Source organism: Brienomyrus brachyistius, chromosome 18 (assembly GCF_023856365.1).
Source record: "Brienomyrus brachyistius isolate T26 chromosome 18, BBRACH_0.4, whole genome shotgun sequence".
NCBI lineage: Eukaryota > Metazoa > Chordata > Actinopteri > Osteoglossiformes > Mormyridae > Brienomyrus > Brienomyrus brachyistius.
Window position 1 is genome coordinate 20,379,390 of NC_064550.1, and position 22,343 is coordinate 20,401,732.

Here is a 22,343-nt window from a genome sequence, read left to right on the forward strand (position 1 = left end):
TGTGATATTGAAGCGTTTAGGCAAGAAATAAGACAGTTACTGTATTTTATTACAGACTATCACTTTTTACGTATTTATATTAATATTGGAACTTGCGCAGATTTCACCTGCGCCGCAATTCACGCCAACTCACTACACCTCATGCGTGCACTTCCGTTTTAAACGCAGTTGCCGTGGCCAAGAAACGAGGAAATAATATTTTACACCGTGCAGTCTCTTCATCTGGACTTATTAACGTATTACTCGGTGATCCAAGTTCATTTTCTTCTTGTTAGGAGGAAGCCGCATTTCGCACAGCGCCGTGCGCTTCCCCGGGAAGCCAGCATGCATCGATATGGGAAACTACTTCACTAAGACAATTGACAGGTAAGTCAAGTTTTGCAAGAAAACTACCAGAACACACTCATTATGTGCCTAATAAGGGATGATTTAAAATGTATTTTTGAAACTTATTAAATTGATCTTTAGGTATCCTATATACCGATAGTATTCTCCATATAGTGTATTGGGATAAAGGTTGTCAGTGCTGAGAAGCGTACGTTCAGGTTACGCCAAAAAAGGACTTAAAGCTTTTCACAACTTTGTTCATCTTATGAATTTGATCAGCTGCTTACCATATTTGCGGAGTATTTTGTCATTTTTAAAAGTCTATTAGACAGAGGTTTCAAAACCATTAAAGTAGTTCACCTTATATTGAGAATTCAGAAAACAATTCAATGGGAAAACATTTCTCTTAACATAACGACGTCTGCCATTGACTAACTTTGGCTGTGAATTATTAACCACCCAAAAGAGTACAGCCATACTTCGGAAAAAAATGCGCCTCGTTTCCTTGTAGCGTTACGGTGCGGACAGAGAAAAGATTCAGACTCGCAAAAGGCTCCAAATTGTCTTTAATCAAAGGCAGGCAGAAATGTCATGGTCAAACTGGCGAGGGTTGGAAAACAGGCGGAGAGAAACAAACACAAACCAAATCGGAGAATAAAGCCGAGATCGAGACAAGCAGAGCAGTCAGTCAGGTGACAGAAAAACAGTGAAGCTCAGAAAGATTGCGCAAACGCTGAGATTGAATCTGGCGATTATGCACCAGGGTTCGGTAAAGGGTTTGCTAAAATAGGGAGGGCAAACAACCAAGGCGATTGGCAGCTGGGAGGGGTGGCTAGGGATGATAAACACCGGAAACTGGAGAAGCCTTTTGGGATACCGATCCGACTGGTTCTTCAGGAATGCAATCCTAGTAAAGCTGGGCGAAATTGCTTCTTTGGGACAGTTCGTTTCATTACGTTCATGTAAAGCGGCGTTTCCCAAACCAGTCCTTGGGGCACGACGGACAGATCCACATTTTTGTTAGTTCCTAGAACGTCTGACCTAAACTCTAAATACCTTACATGCGTGCTGGGAACTGGGATCAAACAAAAATGTGGAGCCATCCAGTGTGCCCTGAAGCCTGGTTTGGGAAACACTGACCTAAAAGATTTGTTCTGATCCATTCCCCAACTCTTTCAGTGGCGCTTGCTGTTTCCATAAAATCGATCCAAAACACTTGTTTGGATATGTCAGAAAATAGTAAATTATTTGGGCAAAATAGTGCCATGGGTCATGCTAAATACCACCAGTAAGTCATGAGAGAAAATATTTGTTACTGAATTATACAAGTCTTGGCCGCATCGTATCTTAGCTGTTCACGTTTGTTAAAGACGCAAACTTAACAGCTCATCAAATAGTCAGCTAATGGTAAGCACTCATGAACCTTGAAAATATTCCGCCTCTAAAATCCAGTTGCAGCATGATTCGTTGTACATTATCTTGTATGATTTACATGTAGTTATGTTACACCACAGAATACTACCCAGACTAATGTGGAGATTAAAGACAGATTTCTGAAATCTTACAGTACTGCTGTACAATAGCAGCAGTATACAGGCCAAACACTATTTTTTTACATATTTCTATACAGCAACATATTGAAATCAATACATTGATTTCTCTGTCCTGTGGTGTTGCGTTACTGGAAATCCCTGTTGAAAAGACCAACACAAAATAAAGAACCGTTACAGTGGGACATGATGAAGGGGAGACAATCCGCATAGCAGCTCCAACAAAATTAATTTAAGAAAGCACGACACAAAGGGAGAACCAGAAAATCAAGGTACCACTAGGGGGTCAAAACAAAATGGGGTAAAAGGAGAACTAACAAAAACTAAGAACAAGGAAACACAACTGACCACAAAGAAAGCTGGCATTAAAAGTATCACCAAGAAGAAATGTGGGAACCGACCAAAGAGAGGAACACTAACAACATAGGAACACTAACAACATAGGAACACTAACAACATAGGAACACTAACAACATAGGAACACTAACAACATAGGAACACTAACAACATAGGAACACCCACAATGACCAGATGAGAAAACACTGCAAGGACAGGGACATATATACACATGGATAACAAGGGCTAACAAGGGACAGGTGTGGGCTGTTACAAACTAGCGGCATCGAAGGTAAAGTCAATTAACAGATGCAGAAGGTTCAGAACACCAATGGAAACTAAAAGAAGGAAAACTGAACAAACTACAAACAGGAAACAGAACAAGGAACTGAAACTGAAATACATGATACACAAAGAAAACATGAAAACACAATATAATATATATATATTAAAGTAATTAGTTGAGTCAGGCTTCTAGTCAGGCTTGAACCGACAACAAAAGGGGAATCAGGACAGTAGCTGACTGTTAACGCTGTTACACTATGTGGTGGTAGCAGGTAGCAGGGAAACATACTAGGGTGACATCAAACGAGACAGCAAGTGAGCACTGCTGGTCAAATGGGGAAAAGACACATGTGATAGATCCAGACAAGAACCAAATGTCAGTGGAATTCTTGTTTTTCAGGTGGGGCTTAAATCCTCGGAAGGTCACGAACCAATCAAGGAAAAAGAAAGGTAGTACTACATGTTTGGTCTTAGCAATTTAACCTGCTGTTTCATCCATCCATCCATCTTCCAAACCGCTTATCCTACTGGGTCGCGGGGGGTCCAGAGCCTATCCCGGAAGCAATGGGCACGAGGCAGGGAACAACCCAGGATGGGGGGCCAGCCCATCGCAGGGCACATTCACACACCATTCACTCAACCATGGGCTCCTACGGGCAATTTAGGAACTCCAATTAGCCTCAGCATGTTTTTGGACTGTGGGGGGGAAACCAGAGTACCCGGAGGAAACCCAAATCACACAAATCACAACCAATCTATTTCTCAGCTTAGTCTACATCCATCAAACACCTTATTGAATTACGTCACTAAACTGCAGAACAAACGTTATTTTCCAGGGTTGTCTGTATGAGTTCTGTTGTCCAAATTTTTCAGTAGCTTTTGAGGCACCTGTACATGAATAAACGCTTTCAGTATAAACATTTTATTGCAGTGCTCAGTTTCAGCACAAAACGTCCTCATCAATTCCTACACTTTTGAAAATATAGCTGCATAATGATTACGTACACCAAAAGACGAGTGGGTTTATCATAAACCATTGACATATGTGGAGCACATATTGGCAAAACAAATTAGATTAGAATTTTCACATTGTTTCCGATGTTTTCTTAAAACTAGTACATGAATGTGTGTTTCCATGGCAACTTGTACAAGAAGGCAGTGTTCTGTATTAATAATTACATTTGAACCTTGGCATATTGTTAGTTCAGCCTAGCTACACCTGTGCCAAGTTGCCTGCTTGACAGCTGTTTGCTTAAAATATATTTCATTATTTGCCTCTCTTGTATCTTGCTTTTGACAAATGTGTCTGCTAATTAAATAAACATGTATGTGTTGTGCTAGTGCAAGAATGTATAGCGTTCTCTGGTAGCCAGGGACAGTGTACTATGGTAACCAGGCAAGAATGCACAGTGTTCTGTGGTAACCGAGACAGGAATGCACAGTGTTCTGTCTTCTTTTGTGTTTTCAGTCCCTCCCGAGGATCCACACCGTGGGGTAATGTGCCCAGTGCCATGTTTTCCCATCTGTGTGGTTTGTAGAACTGTGATGCAAATTAAGCAACACTGTGAAAGATTTATGTTCCAAATAATGTCACATAACACAATTATCCATCTAAAGTAAAATGTAGGTTAACAAAAGACACAATTACAGGTTCGATCCAATACATTAAAATAAGATATGGATGAGACAGAACTTTATTGATCCCTCGAGGAGAATTACTTTTTGGGCAGCAGTATTAATAAAGGTAAATCCCAAATGCTTTTAATGTATGTTTTAAAATAGTGTCTCCCAGTCCGATCCTCTGGGATCCAGAGTCGGCCCACATTTTTCATCCCTCCCAGCTCCTTGCAAAAACATGGACTGTCTGTGGGTCCCTGAGGACCGGATTGGGAAAGACTGTTTTAAAATATGAATGAGGTAATTGGCGAATGGTAATTGGTGTTATTGGTGAATGGTAATTGGTGTTATCGGTGAATGGTAATTGGTGTTTTCATAGTTTTTTCTTGTGTGTTACTTCCCTCATCAGTCAGCCGAGACGCACGTGTATGACACTGTAGCAGAGGCGCCTGTGTATTCAGTTCCGAAGAAGAAGAAGAAGTCGGAAGAGGAAATCCAGTATGCTGAGGTCCAGGTCTTTCAGAGACAGTCCTCTGCCGGCCAGAGAACGCTGCCTACAAGTACCGGCACAGAATATGCCACCATAGACTTCCAGGCTAAGCACGCCGCTCCTAGCCGCAGCAAAAGTGTCAATTCAGCTACCATTCAGAAAACTGCAGATATCTCCATTTCCCCAGAAGATTTTCTGAAGCCCATCCCTAAGCCGCGACTGAATAAGACGTCTTCCCATCGTCTAGGATAGCACAGATCCCATAACATACCTGTCTGGTCTATAACATGCTCATTATACGTGTAGAATATTATAGCTGCCCACATCCATAGAATGTCACTCGTTAGCTTAGTGCTCACTAAAAATGAGATGCTGCGTTGCCCTACAGTTTAAATGTCACGCATGGCATGCGCTAGCTACAGCGTTTTGCATGGGCATTTTAATAGCTAATTTTTGTCCTAGGTCAACTGGAAAATTTGGCGATGTTGAGTTTTGATTAAGCTTGGAATGAGTATCTGCTGTGGAAGTGAAATAAAATCCTGACCTAGCTACATTTTTTTGTGAATAATGAGAATTGTGGGTACAGAATTGAAATTATTGAGGGACATTGCAAATTAAATGCTTATCGAAGAGACGCTTTATTAATTCATCAGACACTGCAAGTCTCGAGTTACCAACCCAATCCATCGCAATACCCCAACCTTAATTCTGAAATGGAAGAGTATTCTGACTGTTGCTCTACCTCGGGTAATTACATTACTTAAGTAATTATTCAGATAGGCCATAACTACTAATTAAAGCACATCTCTGGAAACCATAGCGCTAAATCTCTTATGAACCCGATATCTCGACCATGACGCAAAGGTGGTCTGTGTCATCTCACTGAATTTTAATTTCAGTAAAGTTTCACAGCGAGCTACTTAGGTTAAAAGTTCCTCAGTTTTAAAACTTGAAAGAACATTTGCTTTTCTTTTAATTTTGTTCTCGGATAGTTCCTGCCGCATTGTGAAAACGTAGCCTATTGGCGTGACTAATTTCGTATTGTCGTGTCTCAATCCGGTCAGTAGAGGGAGCCTGGTAACAACATCAGTCTCACGCATTCCAGTCTACGTACCTGTAAGATATATATCTAATTACTGGTTAGTCCCTGTTCCTGTGTCTGGAGAATTGGTTGACCTCACAGCTAAAGTGGGAGAGCATATGCGGCGAATAATACACATGTCCAATGTTACAGCTGAGGTTCATCTTATGCAAATTGCTTGAAATATTCTACAATGCCCAGTGTATTAAGGAGCACATAGCCTTACGAATGAGGGCAAATTCCTAAGGCTTCAGCTACTTTAGAATACGAGGTAGAAAATTTAAGTTCTTAAATTTTTATCTCTTTTTTTTAAAAAAAAAGTTCAAATCTACATATAACTAGTCAATGAAATTCAACACTCAACATTGTCTAATCTATGTGGCATTTAAAATATAACTATGGTATTTGAATGCAGAATATATGAAGATATTTTTGCACATATCGACGTATACGAAGAAGAGTGCAATCTCTGATAAACCCAAATAACCTGTCTGCCAGTGTGACTATTTTTAAGCTTAAAAAGTCTGAAAACAACTAGATTGGTCAAATATAACTAGGTAAGATAATTGGGAGGAGCCCTCTGCTATTACTGAGAATGGACCAAAGGAATGACATAACACTAAAACACATATGCTGGATATTGACTTTCCATAAAGAGAAAATTCCACCATTTCATGTGATTCCCAGATATACCTTGTGCTCAGAAAAGTTTGCTTTTGGTAATTTTCATGTTATGCCATTAAACATGCTGAAGATTAATATACGTTATATATGTCTGTTGATGCACATTCCTGTTGCTTTTCATTGTGTTTTTACTCAATATTAGGGATTTTTGATAGGAAGTGATGCGGGCGATGAAAGCAAATTTCATTGGTCCCCCAGTTCTGACCAATAAAATTATGTTCCAATCATCTTTCCCTCTTAACAGTGGCCCTGGAAACTGCAATATTGATGCAGGACTTACATAATTTTTTCAGTGTTATTTATGATCAATGTAACTATTATTACTGTTATGAAAATTACGTGTAACTTAATCATTCTTAGTAGCATGAGTAATATCTGCATTGTCGTGCATGAAATAATCCGGAGCCAGGACTGGAAGCTGAGGGATTATACAATGTTTCTCTGGCGAAAGATCTTTGACGTCAAGCAAGCCTTCGAGATGCACGTCCTGCTTTATTGAATTACAATGCCCAGACTATTAGGGTAACTTGAGTGTATTGATCCAAGTGCAACTGGATGTGTGAACATTCAGATGTTCGGTTAAATATGGTCTTGCTTGCCAGTGTGGTTCCTAATGGCTGAATAGAAGAATTTTAAAAGCCAGTGCAGGTGTTTTTGAGCTGGTGTGACGTGATTACATCGTAACCTGAGCCATTATTATTGCAGCAGCATTTTTTGTAACTTACAGCAAGATCGCTTGATTCACACATTGTAAGTGATGCATATAAACTTATCCTTCTCACTGAAAGTTTGAAGTCTCTTTCGTTTCGCCATTTAATGTTTCGGGACATATCTGACTAGTAAATGATTCCCCGATTGCTAGCTATTTTTAAGAACTGATATCTGTATAGGAAATATATATATGAAAAAATATCATAAATTGTTCTAACAGGTTGAATGAAATGATGGAATTTTCATTGTATGGAAAGCCGATATCCAGCATAGATGGTTTTGTCGTCTAGGGTCTTGTCATTGTTTTTCTTTGGTCCATCCAAAGAAAGGGCTGAATCAGTTTGTTCTGAATAATAGCACTTTGGGATAAATGTTTTTAGATAGGCAACATATTTTAAAATGTCAAGGCATGTCAGACTGCCTCAAAAGTGGCTGAGAGACATAAACTACACAGGGTTAGGTATGAAGATCTATGCATTTACACAGATCAGTCATAACATTAAAACCACATGCCTAGTATTTTGTAGATCACTCATGTCACAAAAACAGCTCTGGCCCATCGAGGCCTGGACGCCACAAGACCTCTGAAGGTGTCCTGTGGTATCTGGCACCGAGACATTGGCAGCGGGTCCTTTAAGTCGTGCAAGTTGTGAATCAGGACCTCCATTGGTCAGACTTGTTTGTCCAGCAAATCCCATAGAAGCTTGATCGGATTGAGATCTGGGGAATTTGGAGGCTAAATAAACACCTTGAACTCTTTTTATGTCCCTGAAACTATTCCTGAATAACTTTTGCAGTGTGGCGGGGCACCTTCTGAAAGAGGCCACTGCCATCAGGGAATAGCACTGCCATCAGGGAATAGCACTGCCATCAGGGAATAGCACTGCCATCAGGGAATAGTACTGCCATCAGGGAATAGCACTGCCATGAATGGGTGTCCTTGGTCTGCAACAATGTTTACGTACAGTAGGTGGTCCGTAACACCCACATGAATGCCAGGACTGAAGATTTCCCTACAGACCATTGCCCAGAGCATCACACTGCCTCCTCTAGCTTGGCTTCTTCCCTTAATTATTCCCAGTGCCATCTCTTCCTCAGGTAAACATGCACCTGGCCGTCCGCATGATGTAACAGAAAACATCACTCATCAGACTCTGCCACATTGCTCCATGGTCCAGTTCTGACGCTCACATGCCCATTGTAGGCGCATTTGGCCATAGACAGGGGTCAGCATGGCCACTCTGACCAGTCTGCAGCAATGCAGCCCCATACGCAGCAAACTGCAATGCACTGTGTCTTCTGACACCTTTCTACCGGATCCAGACTTAACCTGTTTAGCAAGCAGCTCTCCTGTAGGATGGGACCAGATGGGCTGGCCTTCACTCCCCACGTGCATCAATGAGCCTTGGGCACCCAGGACCCTGTCACCGGTTCACCGATTGACCTTCCTTGGACCACTTTCTATAGGTACTGACCACTGCATACCAGGAACACCCCACAAGACCTGCAGTTCCGGAGATGCTCTGACCCAGTCATCTAGCCATCACAATCTGGCCCTTGTCAAAATCGCTCAATTATGCTTGCCAATTTATCCCTGCTTCTAAAACATAAATTTCAAGAACTGACTGTTCACTTGCCTAATATGTAATGGTGCCCTTCACAAATGCCATTGTAAAGAGATAATCAATTCCCTTCACTTGTCAGCGGTTTTCATGTTATGGCTGATCTGTGTATTCCCACCTTGTTGAATACTGTGTAAGAGCTGAACTGTGATTTGCAATTTGTCTTCAAAATACCAAGGTGAATTGGCTTCTGTAATTTTATCCCATAGAAAGAGATTTGTAAGTGACAAACACTGTCAGCGCCCCTCATCCCATTAGGGAACATCGGCGGTCGCCTAGAGCGCCCCCTTCTGAGCTGGTGCCGAATAGCGAGCCGATTTCACTTTGTCGCGGACGGTTGCGCGGTGCTCTTCATGCTTCTCGCGCCTCTAGAACTAGAAGTACCTGCTCCCTCTGCATTGCCGGTGTTCCGACGAGTTGAGCTACTTTGTCGAGCTAGGCTACCGTAGTGCTAATCGATATCCCTAACCCTTACCCTAACCCCCCAAAAAACCCTAATACCCTAACCCTAACCCAAACCCCTAAAACCTAACCATAACCCCCAAACGGTGGAACTGCACAAGCGCAAAAGGGCTCGATGGAACGTCTCGGTAAGTAGCTGAACTCGTCAGAACACCGGCACTGTTTACCAATGAATAAAATCATCTAAGTAAAAGAACTTCTTATTTGCTGTGTACTTTAGTAGCATTTATGTTTCTTTGTGGGAAGCAATTTGAGCGGGGGAAACAGGCATGAAGCCGCAGCTCCTGCTGCACCCCTGCCGCGCGTTCGCTGGAGTTCACACTGCGTCGCGTGGTGTTGCTACACTGTAACCATGGCAACACGCCGGCCTATGTCAGTACGCTGCAGAGATTGAAAACGCGAGGAGGGGAAAAACTAAAAGTTCATTCTCCCGAGTCGCGACGTGGATTATTAATTTTATTTTAAACCCACGATCGGTGATGGTTTCCTCCCATACGGATTATTTCATACTCGGTGAGTACAGCACTTAATGTTTGGTTTTGTTAACTTATTGAATAAATAAGATACAGACACCGGCACGCGCAAGCTACAGCACTGAGGTTTAACAGTTTGGTGAATGCACAAACAAAAATGGTATTTCACGGGACACAAATAATATAGTATTATACTATTATTTTTTAATTAATTAACCACAAACTAAGTCTTAGTTAAATATTGATCTCATGTTAATTTGTCATTAATGAATCGTGACGCGTGTTTTTTTCCTCAAGCATGTAGATATATAGCTAACTATATCTGTTCATTCCGTAAACCTTTGTGAACTACTGAAGGAACTACTAAGGAACAAGTCACGAATAAGACAAGTGAAATACTGATCTCATATTTGTTAATTATTAATGAATCCTGCACAGTATGTATTAAAAATAACTAGACAGAATTCAGAATACGTATTGCAGTAGGGTAAAAGCTATTTTAAAATCTGTTTGTAGGAGATTTGATAGACCTAAAACGTTTTTCAGAGCACAGCACTGTGAACAGTTGGTTCCAGGGTAGGAGGGATCTCTTAGAAGTTTAGCCGCTCTGGTGCTGCAGCGGGACCTAAAAATGTCCTCCAGCGAAGGCAGTGCACTGTCAGTTATCTTTTGAGCAGTGTTGATAACCCTCTGGAGGGCCTTTTTGTCCGTCGCTGAGCCGCTGGTTTTCCAAGTGAATATGCAGTAGGTCAGCACACTCTCAATGGAGCAGCGGTAGAAGGACACTAACTACTAAGTAACAACTGAAGAAACAAATGCAGTAATTAGTAATACAAGTCACATACTGATCTCGTGTTTGTTCATCATCAATGAATCGTGACACATCTTTTATCTCAAGTAGCAACAATACTTGTTCATGTTTTGCTCATGATTTATACTGCAGTAGTAATTGAGTTCTTATTATAGGTATTTGTACCCTATCAAGTAAAGTGTTACCATAAAAACATATACAATTTCACGTAATGAGACTAAATCGCCAGAAGCTCATTAATACTGTTATACCGTTATTAATTTAAGATAACCAGCGAATAAAAATCGACTATACCAAACTGTATCTGAGGAATTTAGTTTTGTTTTATTGAAAAATTAAGTTATGTAGTAGGCAGACAGGTCGGGCGCGCTTGTATATTTTAGATTCTCTACAAAAGAGGCAACTTCACAAACTCATTAACTATATTACTCTAATCAAAGTTTAAGAAAGTAAGTAAAGTGCATGGTGTATTTTCCATCCATGACGCGGACACACCCACACATTCTCGTCAAACTCTTCTGCACTTTATGAAGTAGGTATATGAATCTGAAAAGAGCTGCCGCAGTCAGACTGACCCTGTGTTCTAGGTCCGTTGTATGCGGTTCTCTGCTGTCCGTTTTGTCGATGGCTTCCTCGGCTCATCGGAAGAAGTTACCAGGGGAGGGATCCGTGAGTATCTCGCTCTGCACCTACACCTGTTTAAATGTTGAATATTTTGGTCCCTGTGAGCCACTGCTTATATAGCCAATGCCCTGCAGGCGGCGCAGTGGTTTAGCATCTGTATTTTTGACTAATACGGAATCAAATGATGCGTTAGTTTTACAGAGCAAGGGAAATAATAGCAAATGCTCCAGCAAACAGCCAGCATCACAAACACAGGTGCCCAGTCGCGGTATTTAGGCAGTGAGACGTCATGCATCAAATATTATCGAGAGGGACCCCCCACCCCCCTCACTATTTTCCATGATAGTAGTTAGGTTGACATTTATGCAAAAATGAGTATATATTTTTGAGCTATGTTAGTGAATCGCCCGTAACTTTCCGTGTAAGAACTATATGCAGTCCAAGTGGTGTCTTTTGTGTTTTCTCAGATTTTATATGTTAAACATAAATAATGTTATAAATACAATTTAAATATTTACTACACATTCCGTATGTTTATATTACAGATAGAATAAATCTTAAATGAAACGTAACATACCATTTGTTTGAATTTGCATAATTACTGGTATTTCTTAAAGATTTAGTCTTTTTCCATCGCTTTTTTTTTATTGTACACGAAAGGTGTATATTTGACCACAAGGGGTCACCCAACCATTAAGACAGCTGTAACATCCGCTTCAACAGCGGGTAAAAGGAATTATTGTACTGTGCGCGTAGCTCACAATGACACAATCTGTGCGATTGTTCTGAGTGTTTTGCATAAAATGAGACACTTAAAGGAATGTGAGTACAGGAAGCATGGAGCACACTTCGGTTCAGACGAAACATTGTTCGGTGCGGTAGATTAGGTGTGGCACATCAGCTCTGGGCAGGAAGTCAGGAGCAAAGGGGAAGGATGTGGTCTGGTGCAGCTTTCTGCATGGTAGATATCTCGTTCTATTCGCCTTCCCTCTGATGTATCTCTGTATTCATACCCTCTCCCTACGGCCTGTGTTGCTGACATCACATGTTCCACTTTATTCTGTCATCTGCCCTTCGTGAAATTTCAACCCCCCCCCCCCCCCCCCCCCTTTCTGGCTGCATTTGCATCGAGGCTACTTTTGCAGCTAGTTGATTGCAAAGGTATTTTCTTCCTAATGTTGCTATTCTTTTCCTAACAAATGACACCAAAAATCACAGAAATGTACCAGTTCTCCTGTTTCTTTTTTGTCAGTTGAGTCCCGTTCTTCGATCTGTAATATCTGTCACATTAAATTTCAAAAACTGCCATTGCAATCATGGTCCCACCATTCTATGGTAAATCGGCACTGTACATCTATACTCTATATATTATGTTCTATTATATTTCCATGTTTCTTTTTATTAAATTTTTTATAGCTTTGGTGGAAAGCGTGTTGTTGTACATGTCCAATGACAATAAAGATATTCTATTCTATTCTATTCTATTCTATTCTATTCTATGCTAACAAACATAGTTCGCCCACGTGTTTCCGTAACACCTAGGGGTTTCTGAGGGTCTTAGGTAAATTTATAATTTAAAGCATGTTATTGCAGCTTTTTCATGGTCTGTAAGAAAATTTGGCAGGAAATCTTGTAATTTATATGTTTATAAATGTGACTAGTGGGGCGGCATGGTGGTGCAGTGGTTAGCACTGTTGCCTTACACCTCTGGGACCCGGGTTCGAGTCTCTGCTTTGGTTACATGTGTGCGGAGTTTGCATGTTCTCCCCATGTTGTTGTGGGGTTTCCTTCGGGTACTCCAGTTTCCCCCCACAGTCCAAAAACATGCTGAGGCTAATTGGACTTGCTAAATTGCCCGTAGGTGTGCATGTGTGCATGAATGGTCTGTGAGTGTGCCCTGCGATGGGCTGGCCCCCCATCCTGGGTTGTTCCCTGCCTCGTGCCCGTTGCTTCCAGGATAAGCTCCAGACCCCCCGTGACCCAGTAGGATAAGTGGTTTGGAAAATGGATGGATGGATAAATGTGACTATAAGCAGCTTTGGTTTTTAATGTTTTTCATGTTTGGGACTGTAGATCATGTGTACAATGAGGAGTGTCAGAAAAACTGAATTTATAGGAGACCTGATGACATTTGTTGGGGGTGGGGGGGAGGCATGATTAAGGGTTGGCCTTCAGCTTTTCCATCCGCCGCTGCCTCCAAAGACCATCAGTTTTATGAAGATCTCAGGGAAGAAGGGGTATGTATCTTCTAACCTAATTAAAGTGTGGCACTGTGGATCTAATGCATCGACTTCGCCATGTCCAGGTCGCTCAGCATGGGAACTGGGAGCAGAATGCTGAGTCAGCAAGGCCCGAAAAGGACAGCTCAGCCCTCAGTAGCATCTGTTACTCTCCCCAAAAGTCCAGTGCTATCTGTCCTGCAGTTACCCTAAAGCAGCAGCTCAGCTTTCAGATGAAAGGCATTAATAGCAGACAAATTAAATCAGGAATCTGACTGAGTGCAGGGAGGTAGCACTTATAATAAAAATAGCAACGATGATGATGATGATGATGATGATGACGATGATGCTGATGACAGTGACGACTTCACAAAGCGTAAGCAAGTAGGAAAGTGCAGTCTGCATGAAGGGTGTCATTTTGTAATTAGGTGGTTTAGAAAATGTTAATTTTGGGGGAACACTTGCGACTGAATGCGCCGTATGCGGGCGTCCTCACGAAGTGGCTCTCAGCTGCACGCTCAAAGAAGGGGATGGTAGCGGTGTTCAGTCTGTAGGGCTGCATTCGGAAATTAACAGAAGTACATCACCACTTCCTGTGCTTTGAGTTCTGTGATTGGGGGGGGGGGGGGGGGGGTTGGGGTGTTTTGAAGTGTTGTGAGGGGACGGAGGGTGTTGGAGGGGGGCGTGATTTATGTCCCTGCCCTTTTCCTGAATGCCTCTGTTTTTGGTGTCGCACCAGCACTGCAGAGGCTCTCCCTGGCTGCTTTTGGTTAGCAGTGTGAACAGCTTTTGGTTTTTAAGACCTTCTGTGTGGAGGAAGATCATGAAATCGGATTAGGGCTGCAGTGACCATGCAGCGCTGGTGAAGGTGGTTTCACCCCCCCCGACCACTCGTACCTCTGCCCTGGGGGGCGGGGGAAGCTCAGCAAAGCATATGGTAGCTCAGATGAATGTAAAATAAACCCCATTCAGGCTTTACAGCTTTAACTGACAAACAGGACTGTAACTAGAGCAGTGGATGCCTTGTGGTTATACACATAGGCAGCAGATATGTTGTGGACTGGGTTGTGACAAGCTGTCAGTTGTCTGTCATGGAATGTTACATTTCTGTTTATTTTATAGCTACATATTCAGTGGGTGTGAACTATTGTCATTTAGTCACATATTTACGTTCCCATTTTTTGAAGTACAATTAAACCATGCAGATAATTTAACACATGACTAATTTTAAAGTTAAATTGTTTAAATAGAACTTGTTTTATAGACTTTCTAGGCAGTAGAATGCATAATTATTTCCTCCAGGTCATTTCCTAAATTCCCTTTCGCAAATTTGCAAGCTTGTAATGAGAGAGAAATGGCCCACGTGTCACATTCTGGCTCGCTAATATGAATATTTCTAAATTCATTAAAATGCTATACTTAAAATATCGCATGCTCCATTAAACATATTTCTAATGTTTTACATCACTGCATCGCAAAGCACTTTTAAGGTTTCAGAATATACAATATACAATATACAAATTACAGAAATACATTTAAACGCAATACTTACAAAATCCCCTCTGGTTCATTAAACCTATATCTAATGTTTTATATCCCTGCATCTCAAAATACTTTTAAGGTTTCTCAGAATATACTAATTACATCTCTTTAATATGTTTTTCAGCAAGCTAACTCATATTTTCAAACACGCGTATCCTCTTCGCTCCGCCCCGCAGTCGGACACGGCGACCCGAGGCGTTTCCATGGCGACGCGAGAGGTAACAGATAGCAGATGGTGAGCATGCGCAGTGCGGTTCACACGACTCGATTTGACTCGGCAATAATCGGGTCGGCTCGTATCCTATATCGTTTAGTTTCGTCGCTCGCACGTATGGTCGTCTGGCTAACTGGGATGTCGCTGCTGCCTTTCTTTTCTGCACCCCAGCATTTTTGCGTTGTAAGCTGCTTGTCGTTTGCACGTTTCGGCTGCGCCTCCGTTTCCGTGTAAGAAGGATGATCGCGTCCTTATCAAAGGGGAGTCTCCCTGACGTGCTCCAGGAAGGTTTCAATGAGGTACTTATCTGGCCGCTTCACATTCATCACTTAATAATATATTTCACCCTTTTCCTCACTCGTTTCTACTTTTTAAATAAACGCGACGATTTCGATTTTTTTTTTTTTGCTGTTTGATGTTTATGTGGGTGACACGGCTAAACCGCGGGTAACACAAGTAGTTGCTTATTTCGAGAGTGATTTGCCTAATCGCGCTGTGTCTTTATTTAGATGCACGTGCTTTTTTGTTTATCTTCTTTAAATTAAAATATCGGGGAAAGTGGTAGCGCCAGAAAGTGACAGCATCACCGCTGTTTCCGGCTCTTTACTGAGAAACATCCAGTCAACAAGGGTGATGGACAATTTAAATTACTGTTTGAAGTTTGGTCAGATTTTAAATATTTGTTTTTTTATTGTTAACTGTATTTAGGGTCGTGGGGAGAAACATCCACCACAACGTTAGCTACCATTAATTTGCGTTTGAAGTCAGGCAGCCCACCAGACACTTTCGGAAGGCAAAGGGGGACTAGACAGGCAGCAAGTGATTCACAAATAATCGAGTTATAGCTGATCTATCAAATTAGTTTTCATAGAGAAAGAGGGAGGGCGAGAGAGTAACTTTGGAAATGTCTGTTCTACTTTGCCGGTTAATACGAAGTCTGGTTAAAGCTGGGAGGACGGGCTTCACATTATACAGGGTAGTGGGTTCGGGATTACGTCATTTATTGGCCTTGTGCAACCGTGAATGAAGCTGTGATACACACGAGCAGCCTTCATTAAATGTGCATTTAGATGTGTGTTCATATGAATTTTTTAAAAACCACGCCCATTAGGAATTACTGGCAGTCAAATTAGTTTTACAGAAATCTGGTGTTTTAGTGTTTTTTCCTGAAACCGGTGCACCTATACCACCCACAATGTAATTCCCCATAGCAATCTTTTAAAAATATATGTATAATCAAGGACTGTTTTTTGCTTTGATGTCATCTGCTGACTTAAAAACCCAGGTTGCTTACCTTTATAAGCTGCCCAAAGGTTCTTGGTTTCATTTCACTAATGTCCTTTGTCTCAAGTCGCACCTTCTAGTTCAGATAGGGTTCAAATATTTAATTTGATGTGTCACATCTCTAAATATAGATTAATGATGTCTGGGCAGGCTAGTCTGGAAGAGGGATGTTTTGAGGTTGCATGATATTAGCCATCCATAATGTGTGTATATACTGGATGATACTATTTGATCATTTCCCCTGTTCTAAGCCTGATGGATTTTGGGGAGTTGTGGATGGGCGTGGGAGAATCGGCAGAGTGCATCTGTTTCTGGTAGAGCGGTGAGGGCGTGCTGAGCGTTGGTGTCGCTGGGAGGAGCCATAGCATGACCTTCAGAACATGCCGGGTGACTCTCCGCCAGATGTGCGCTAAGGCAGGGCCCAGATGTAGACGTCTGTCTTTCACCAGGCCACACGCAGGCTTTTTGCCCGGGGCGATGATTCCACGCTCGTGTACCAAAAGGCGAGCGGCGATCTTGAAGTACTTGTGTTTGGGTTGGCTGGCTACTCGGGGGAGATGGGGCGGGGGGGGGGGGTTGTGTAGCAGACAGCTGCCCCATTCATCGCAGTCCGTCGCTCAGCTGCGGTTCTGGCTCCCAGCGGGGATGCTGACCGGGTCTGCCTGTGTGCCGCGGGCTCAGCGGGGCACGGTGTCGGCGGGCCTCTTCTGTGGAGCCTGGATTCACTCCCGGAATGGTGCCGAGGCAGAGGGGGTGGGGGGCTCCTTTGTTCACAGCCCGACTCCTGCATGGCTGTCTGATAAACTCTGGATATTAATCTCCCTTCATAATTAAGTCCTGTAAATAACTCGAAACGGGGCTTGCATTTCCTGCGACTGGCTCGGGGGGGATATGAACAGATTGAAGGTTATATAATGAGGGACGTCGCATATGCTGCAACGTCAGGCATGGAAACGTCTGTCACCCGAGGTGAAATGTCAGCAGCAGAGGCGGCGTGTACGTAGCAGCGCGGGGACGCGAGTGTCCGTGTAGCCGCTGTGAATGAGCGCTGGGGAGCTGACCACTAAGGCCGCTTCCGGAAGCTTCTCTTCTACAGCATCGTGAGCGACCTCAGCCGTTTCCCCGGTGGGCTGGTGCCCTGTTGTATGTGTATGGTTTGGTTGTGATATGGTTATAGGGACAGCGGTGTGAAGCAGTGCCAGTATGGAGAGAGAGAGAGAGAGTGTGTGTGTGTGTGTGTGTGTGTGTGTGTGTGTGTGTGTGTGTGCGTGCATGCAAATGTCAGGATGGGGCTGTGAGGCACCCCGGGGTGATGGCACCGGGAAAGTGTGATTCCGGACTAATGGGAGTCCAGGATCTGTTTGGCGGGGGGCTTTCACACTGCCTGGTCCCTGCCAGGTTGTAGCTGATTGGACAGGCTTAACCATGATCAGCAAAGCTTTTCTGGCAGCTGCTTGCGCAGCAGGAATCTGGACAGACCTGGCAAATCAGATCTGGGTGGGGGATTGCCCCCCTCCCCCCCTCCTCTCTGACATTGGATTTCTCATGCAGTGCTGGGGGGGAGATAAAATGGACGGATGCGGGATTAATCTGACACCACATTTCCCTTCACCACGCCCCCACCCCCCCAGCACATGACCACCCCCCTCTCTTTGATGTCAGACCTCTCCAAGGGACAAGCTAAAGTAGACCAATATATTAACATGCATTTCCACAAGCCCGCTATGCATGAAGCTAGTCTTGCGGCGTCTGTGTTTTGCAGCAACAGCTGGCTGCATACGTGTCCTGGGTGAATGCGCAGCTCAGGAAGAAGCCGGGATTGAACCCCGTGCAGGACCTGAGGCAGGACCTGCGTGACGGGGTGGTCCTCGTGCACCTCATCGAGATCGTGGGTGAGTCTTCAGCGTTAGCTTAGCATCAGGCTGCCGGGTGGCAGGTGGGTAGCACCTCCATATGAAGGTCCATGCTACCTTTGAAGCCATCTTAAGGCCAGTGTTTTCCAATCCGGTCCGCCAGGACCCACAGTCAGTCCATGTTTTTGCAAAAATGTGGACTGTCTGACACGGAGTTCAGAAGGAGCAGAAAGTGGATGGACTGTACTGTAGGCTGGTAAAGGGCTGTTTTTTAAAATTCATTAATTTGGAGTGATTCCCGATTCAGGCATATCAAGTTTTTGATATGATATTTAAAGAAATGTTGAGGTTTTCCACCTTTATAGTTTATGTAGGTGCCCTGAGTCATCAAAGGTGAATCACGACAGCATGACACAGTGAGGATGGAGGCCTGCTCGAGACTTTAACAGAATCCTCGAAAAGTGGCGGGGTTTCTGGGGTATTAATGCCTTTTATAGCTCTGTCATTGCTTAACAATGCAGGAGCGGTTCCCCCCTATTCTGAATTGGGATGTGGTACGATCACATGTCTTGTGAACAAGGTCACTGCTCCTAAATGTGTTGGTTTAGGGGGGTTTTGATGTTTTGGTACAGGGAGAGTGCATGGAGGTAACTCAAGGATTTCCTGGTGCCCTGCTGTGTCCTCCTGCAGGGTGCTAACTGGGTACATTCTGTCCTGTCTCCATGCAGCTGGAGAGTCGCTGGAGGACGTCCATTTCTGTCCTCAGGATGAGCTGGAAAAGAGGGAGAACGTGGAGAAGGTGCTGCAGTTCGTCTCGTCCAAGCGGATTCGCATGCCGCAGACCTCAGCCCGCGGTGAGTGAGCCCTCCCCCGGACCCACCCATCCCGGTCACTGCCTCACCCTGACCCCATGCGCCGTCCGTCCGCAGACATCGTGGAGGGGAACCTCAAGTCGGCCATGCGGCTCATCTTGGCCTTAGCCGCCCACTTCAAGCCCTCCACCTCAGCCAGTCACAGGGTGGGCGGGGCCGCGGGGCGTGGCCAGGCAGGGCCCTCGGCCAATCACAGGCCTAACTCTGCCATGGCTATGGCACAGAATGCGGTGGCTGCTCTGGCGGCGGCCCGTGAAGACGCCTCCCTCTCTGGGCGCAGCGTCCTCCAGCTGAGGCAGGAGTGGCACTGGTAAGTCTGCCTGTTATTACGTACGGAAAAAATAATCCTTAAAATTAGGTAAACTGAGCAATTAATGAGAGCAAGTCGGAGGTCTGCACAAGATCCCTGCTTTACGACCGTTTTTCAAGGCTTTCCTAAACATGCTGTCAATCCCAAACTGAAAATGGCCCCTCAAGATGTCAGATTATTACACTGCAACGTGCCCTCGAACACTAGATGTCGCTATCAGGACTTTGGCGACCCCTAGTGGCTGAAGAGAATGGACTACTAAAATTGAAATTCGAATTGAAATTGTATTTATTCGCACATACACACACGCAAATTAACACAAGTGCTTTGTAAGGAATGTACTTTTTTGTGTTTTAGTCGAGAAGGAAAAAGCTGGTTGCTGACGTCTGTAAACAGTTTATTTGGGGGAAAAAATGTTACATGATAAGATGCAAAACGTTATCGTGGTCAAAAAGATCTTGATTGATTTATGCAGTAACTTTAAATACAGTTTTATCAAAATGTAGACCATAGGTGTAAAGCCGGAGGTTCCCATGGATTCTAACAGTCCATTAACCCAGCAGTGGCACCGATTTCTGATTGGGGGGGCTTAGTACATTTCACCACCTGGGGGTGGAGGGGGGGTGGTTCTTGACCAGTTGTGGTTTTCAAATTTTATAAACATATTGTGGAAATAATCTTGCAGCCGCCCACTGCATGACCCCCACTTTGGGAACCCCTGATGTCATTTGTAGTTTTCGCACGGGCTTATGGGATATCTGGGACTAGACCTTGAAATGGGAAGGATGGACCCTCTATCACTCCTCTGTGCAGCCTCAGCTGTTCCTCGCTTTCGGTGCACAGCAGGACACCAAAACCCGCGACGCGGCGATCAAAGCCACGCGACCGCGCCTGTAGCTCTCAGCGACGCATTCGGACACTTCCAAAGCTCACACCCCGCCTCCCGGCTGCTTCACCCACAGCCGTGGCGTCAGCGTGGATGAGGAGATCGAGAGCCCATACTGGAGCGTACGGGCACTGGTGCAGCAGTACGAGGGCCAGCGGGGGGTGCCAGAAGAAGACTTGGAGACGTCCAGGCCCTGCAGGTGAGGCTCCTCCTTAGTCTTATTACAAACATGAATAATGAATATAATAATATGCTTAAATAATGCGATATAACTTTATTTAATGTACGAGGGTGAGAGGGTCCACAGCCGTATTTGTGCTGTGTATTGTGTTCATTTTAAATTTCTTTTGGGGGCGGACAGATCGAGCAGTGATTTGTTGCCACATGTGCTTGTGATGCACGCTTGGCGCTGGGGTAGCGTGGCACGCGCCCCCAGGATTGCCATGATCGTCAGGTGCCCTGTATGCGGCCGCATGTCGAGCACGTCATGTGTCCTCACTGCCCTCCTCCTTCAGATGTCACCAGGAACCTCCCCTGCAACATCTTCTGACAAACGGCTCCATTGTCAGCCCTCGTCTGCATGCCGCTTCAAAATGTCACCATACCCCTTCCCTCTCGGTTCCTTCTCGGTTCCTTCTCGGTTCCCTCTCGGTTTTTAGCAACCTCTTAGGGTACCGAATTCAAGGGCCTTAAATGCAAACATCTTATTTTCTACTTTAAACCTGCAGTTCTTAATTACATATTAATAATGAGCATGATAATTAATCTTTCTTTTCTTTAGTTTTCAGCCCTGACACGGCCTGGCGGATTGACGATTAATTAATTAGAAGGTGTTAATTAAACGTTATTGTAATGCAAACATCCGCACACAGGAGTGCACTCCCCTGACTTGCAGTCAGCTTGCGTTGTAGGATTTAATTTTACCCTAATTAAGAAGCATTGTCATCAAAGGTGAATCACGACAGCATGACACAGTGAGGAGGAGGCGGCTGCCAGGCACGCAGGTGGCCTGCTCGCGACTTTAACGGAATCCTCGAAAAGTGGCGGGGTTTTTGGGGTATTAATGCCTTTTATAGCTCTGTCATTGCTTAACAATGCAGGAGCGGTTCCCCCCTATTCTGAATTGGGATGTGGTACGATCCAAATCTTTATGTTATTGTTGTTCTACATGGGTGAGTCCAATGACAAGCAGTTTAGGTGGGCCTTCTTCAGAGTGATAGGGTGTGTTTCCTGCCTCGTGCCTGTAATGCCTTCACATGCCTTTGTCATGTGGGCTCTGGGTGCATGTAATAGTCTATTCTTCTCAGTATCAAGTTTACCATCAGAAGCCTGCGGGGTGGGGGTGGCGGATGTTATGTCTCTCCTGCCAGTGGCAATTGCATAACAGTCCTATGTCTTGGTGTTGATGTCAGAGAAGATTCGTAGACTCCTCATTTTGAAAGTTTGTGTGCATTTCTGAAGCTGCAAGGCCAGTGACGTGCCATAGGGGGCGCTATACGGACTTGGCAGTCTGATCTTGCTGATGTTTAGACCCTATCGGCATGAAACTCCTGCGTAAACCTGTCTATACTCCTGGGGACGGTCACGGGGCACGATCAGGCCACAGCTAAGATGACCTTCATTTCAGTACTGCTTCACAACATCAGAATCATTACTTTTTCGTTCATTACTGTGTTTAGTGAATCCCCTGAAACGGTAATCGGAATAATCTACTGTTTTTGGAAACCTCTGCCTTAATTTGGAAGCAGCCATGGACTTTAGTGGTGATTTTTAATCTGAATTAAAAATGTTTATTCCTGTGAAGCATGATCTCTGATTGTTGTTTGTTTTTCGGTTTCGTGGAGTAGCTGAGCTCTTTCCAGCCGCTCTGATCAGATCCGTTTTTCTGCCCAGTCGGAGCATAATGTTGGCTGCTGCTAACTGGCTTACATTTCTGGGGGAGTGTCACTGAGGAGAAATGGCAGCCCTGTGGGATGAAAGCTCCCAAATCCGCACAGATCCCGGGGAGGGGGGGCGGCTTGTGGTGGACGCCGGGACGGATGATCTGGACGCTGTCGGTTTTGCGTGTGATGGGACCGTGTGCTCGTGTC

At 44.1% G+C, this 22,343-nt stretch overlaps 2 protein-coding genes across 4 annotated transcripts in view; both read left to right on the plus strand.

Moving 5' to 3' along the window:
* Positions 1 to 61: 61 nt before the first annotated feature.
* On the plus strand, positions 62 to 5,158 carry zgc:193711 (uncharacterized protein LOC569781 homolog). Its single transcript, XM_048984138.1, has 4 exons — positions 62 to 366; positions 2,899 to 2,948; positions 3,967 to 3,992; positions 4,525 to 5,158. Exons 1-4 carry the CDS (start codon positions 335 to 337, stop codon positions 4,855 to 4,857), a joined length of 441 nt encoding a protein of 146 aa, XP_048840095.1. The 5' UTR covers positions 62 to 334; the 3' UTR covers positions 4,858 to 5,158.
* Positions 5,159 to 9,534: 4,376 nt separating this feature from the next.
* Positions 9,535 to 22,343, plus strand: part of dixdc1b (DIX domain containing 1b) — a 29,947-nt gene continuing 17,138 nt past the window's right edge. Inside the window, exons 1-6 of one of the 3 annotated variants that reach the window (XM_048984217.1) lie at positions 9,535 to 9,678; positions 11,037 to 11,118; positions 18,095 to 18,224; positions 18,914 to 19,039; positions 19,115 to 19,367; positions 20,330 to 20,452. In XM_048984217.1, the coding sequence (XP_048840174.1) occupies positions 11,074 to 11,118; positions 18,095 to 18,224; positions 18,914 to 19,039; positions 19,115 to 19,367; positions 20,330 to 20,452 (677 nt within the window). In that variant the 5' untranslated portion in view covers positions 9,535 to 9,678; positions 11,037 to 11,073. Of the gene's footprint in view, positions 9,679 to 11,036; positions 11,119 to 15,128; positions 15,348 to 18,094; positions 18,225 to 18,913; positions 19,040 to 19,114; positions 19,368 to 20,329; positions 20,453 to 22,343 lie in introns of those variants that run through there. The other 2 variants (XM_048984216.1, XM_048984218.1) reach the window with 2 other exon arrangements.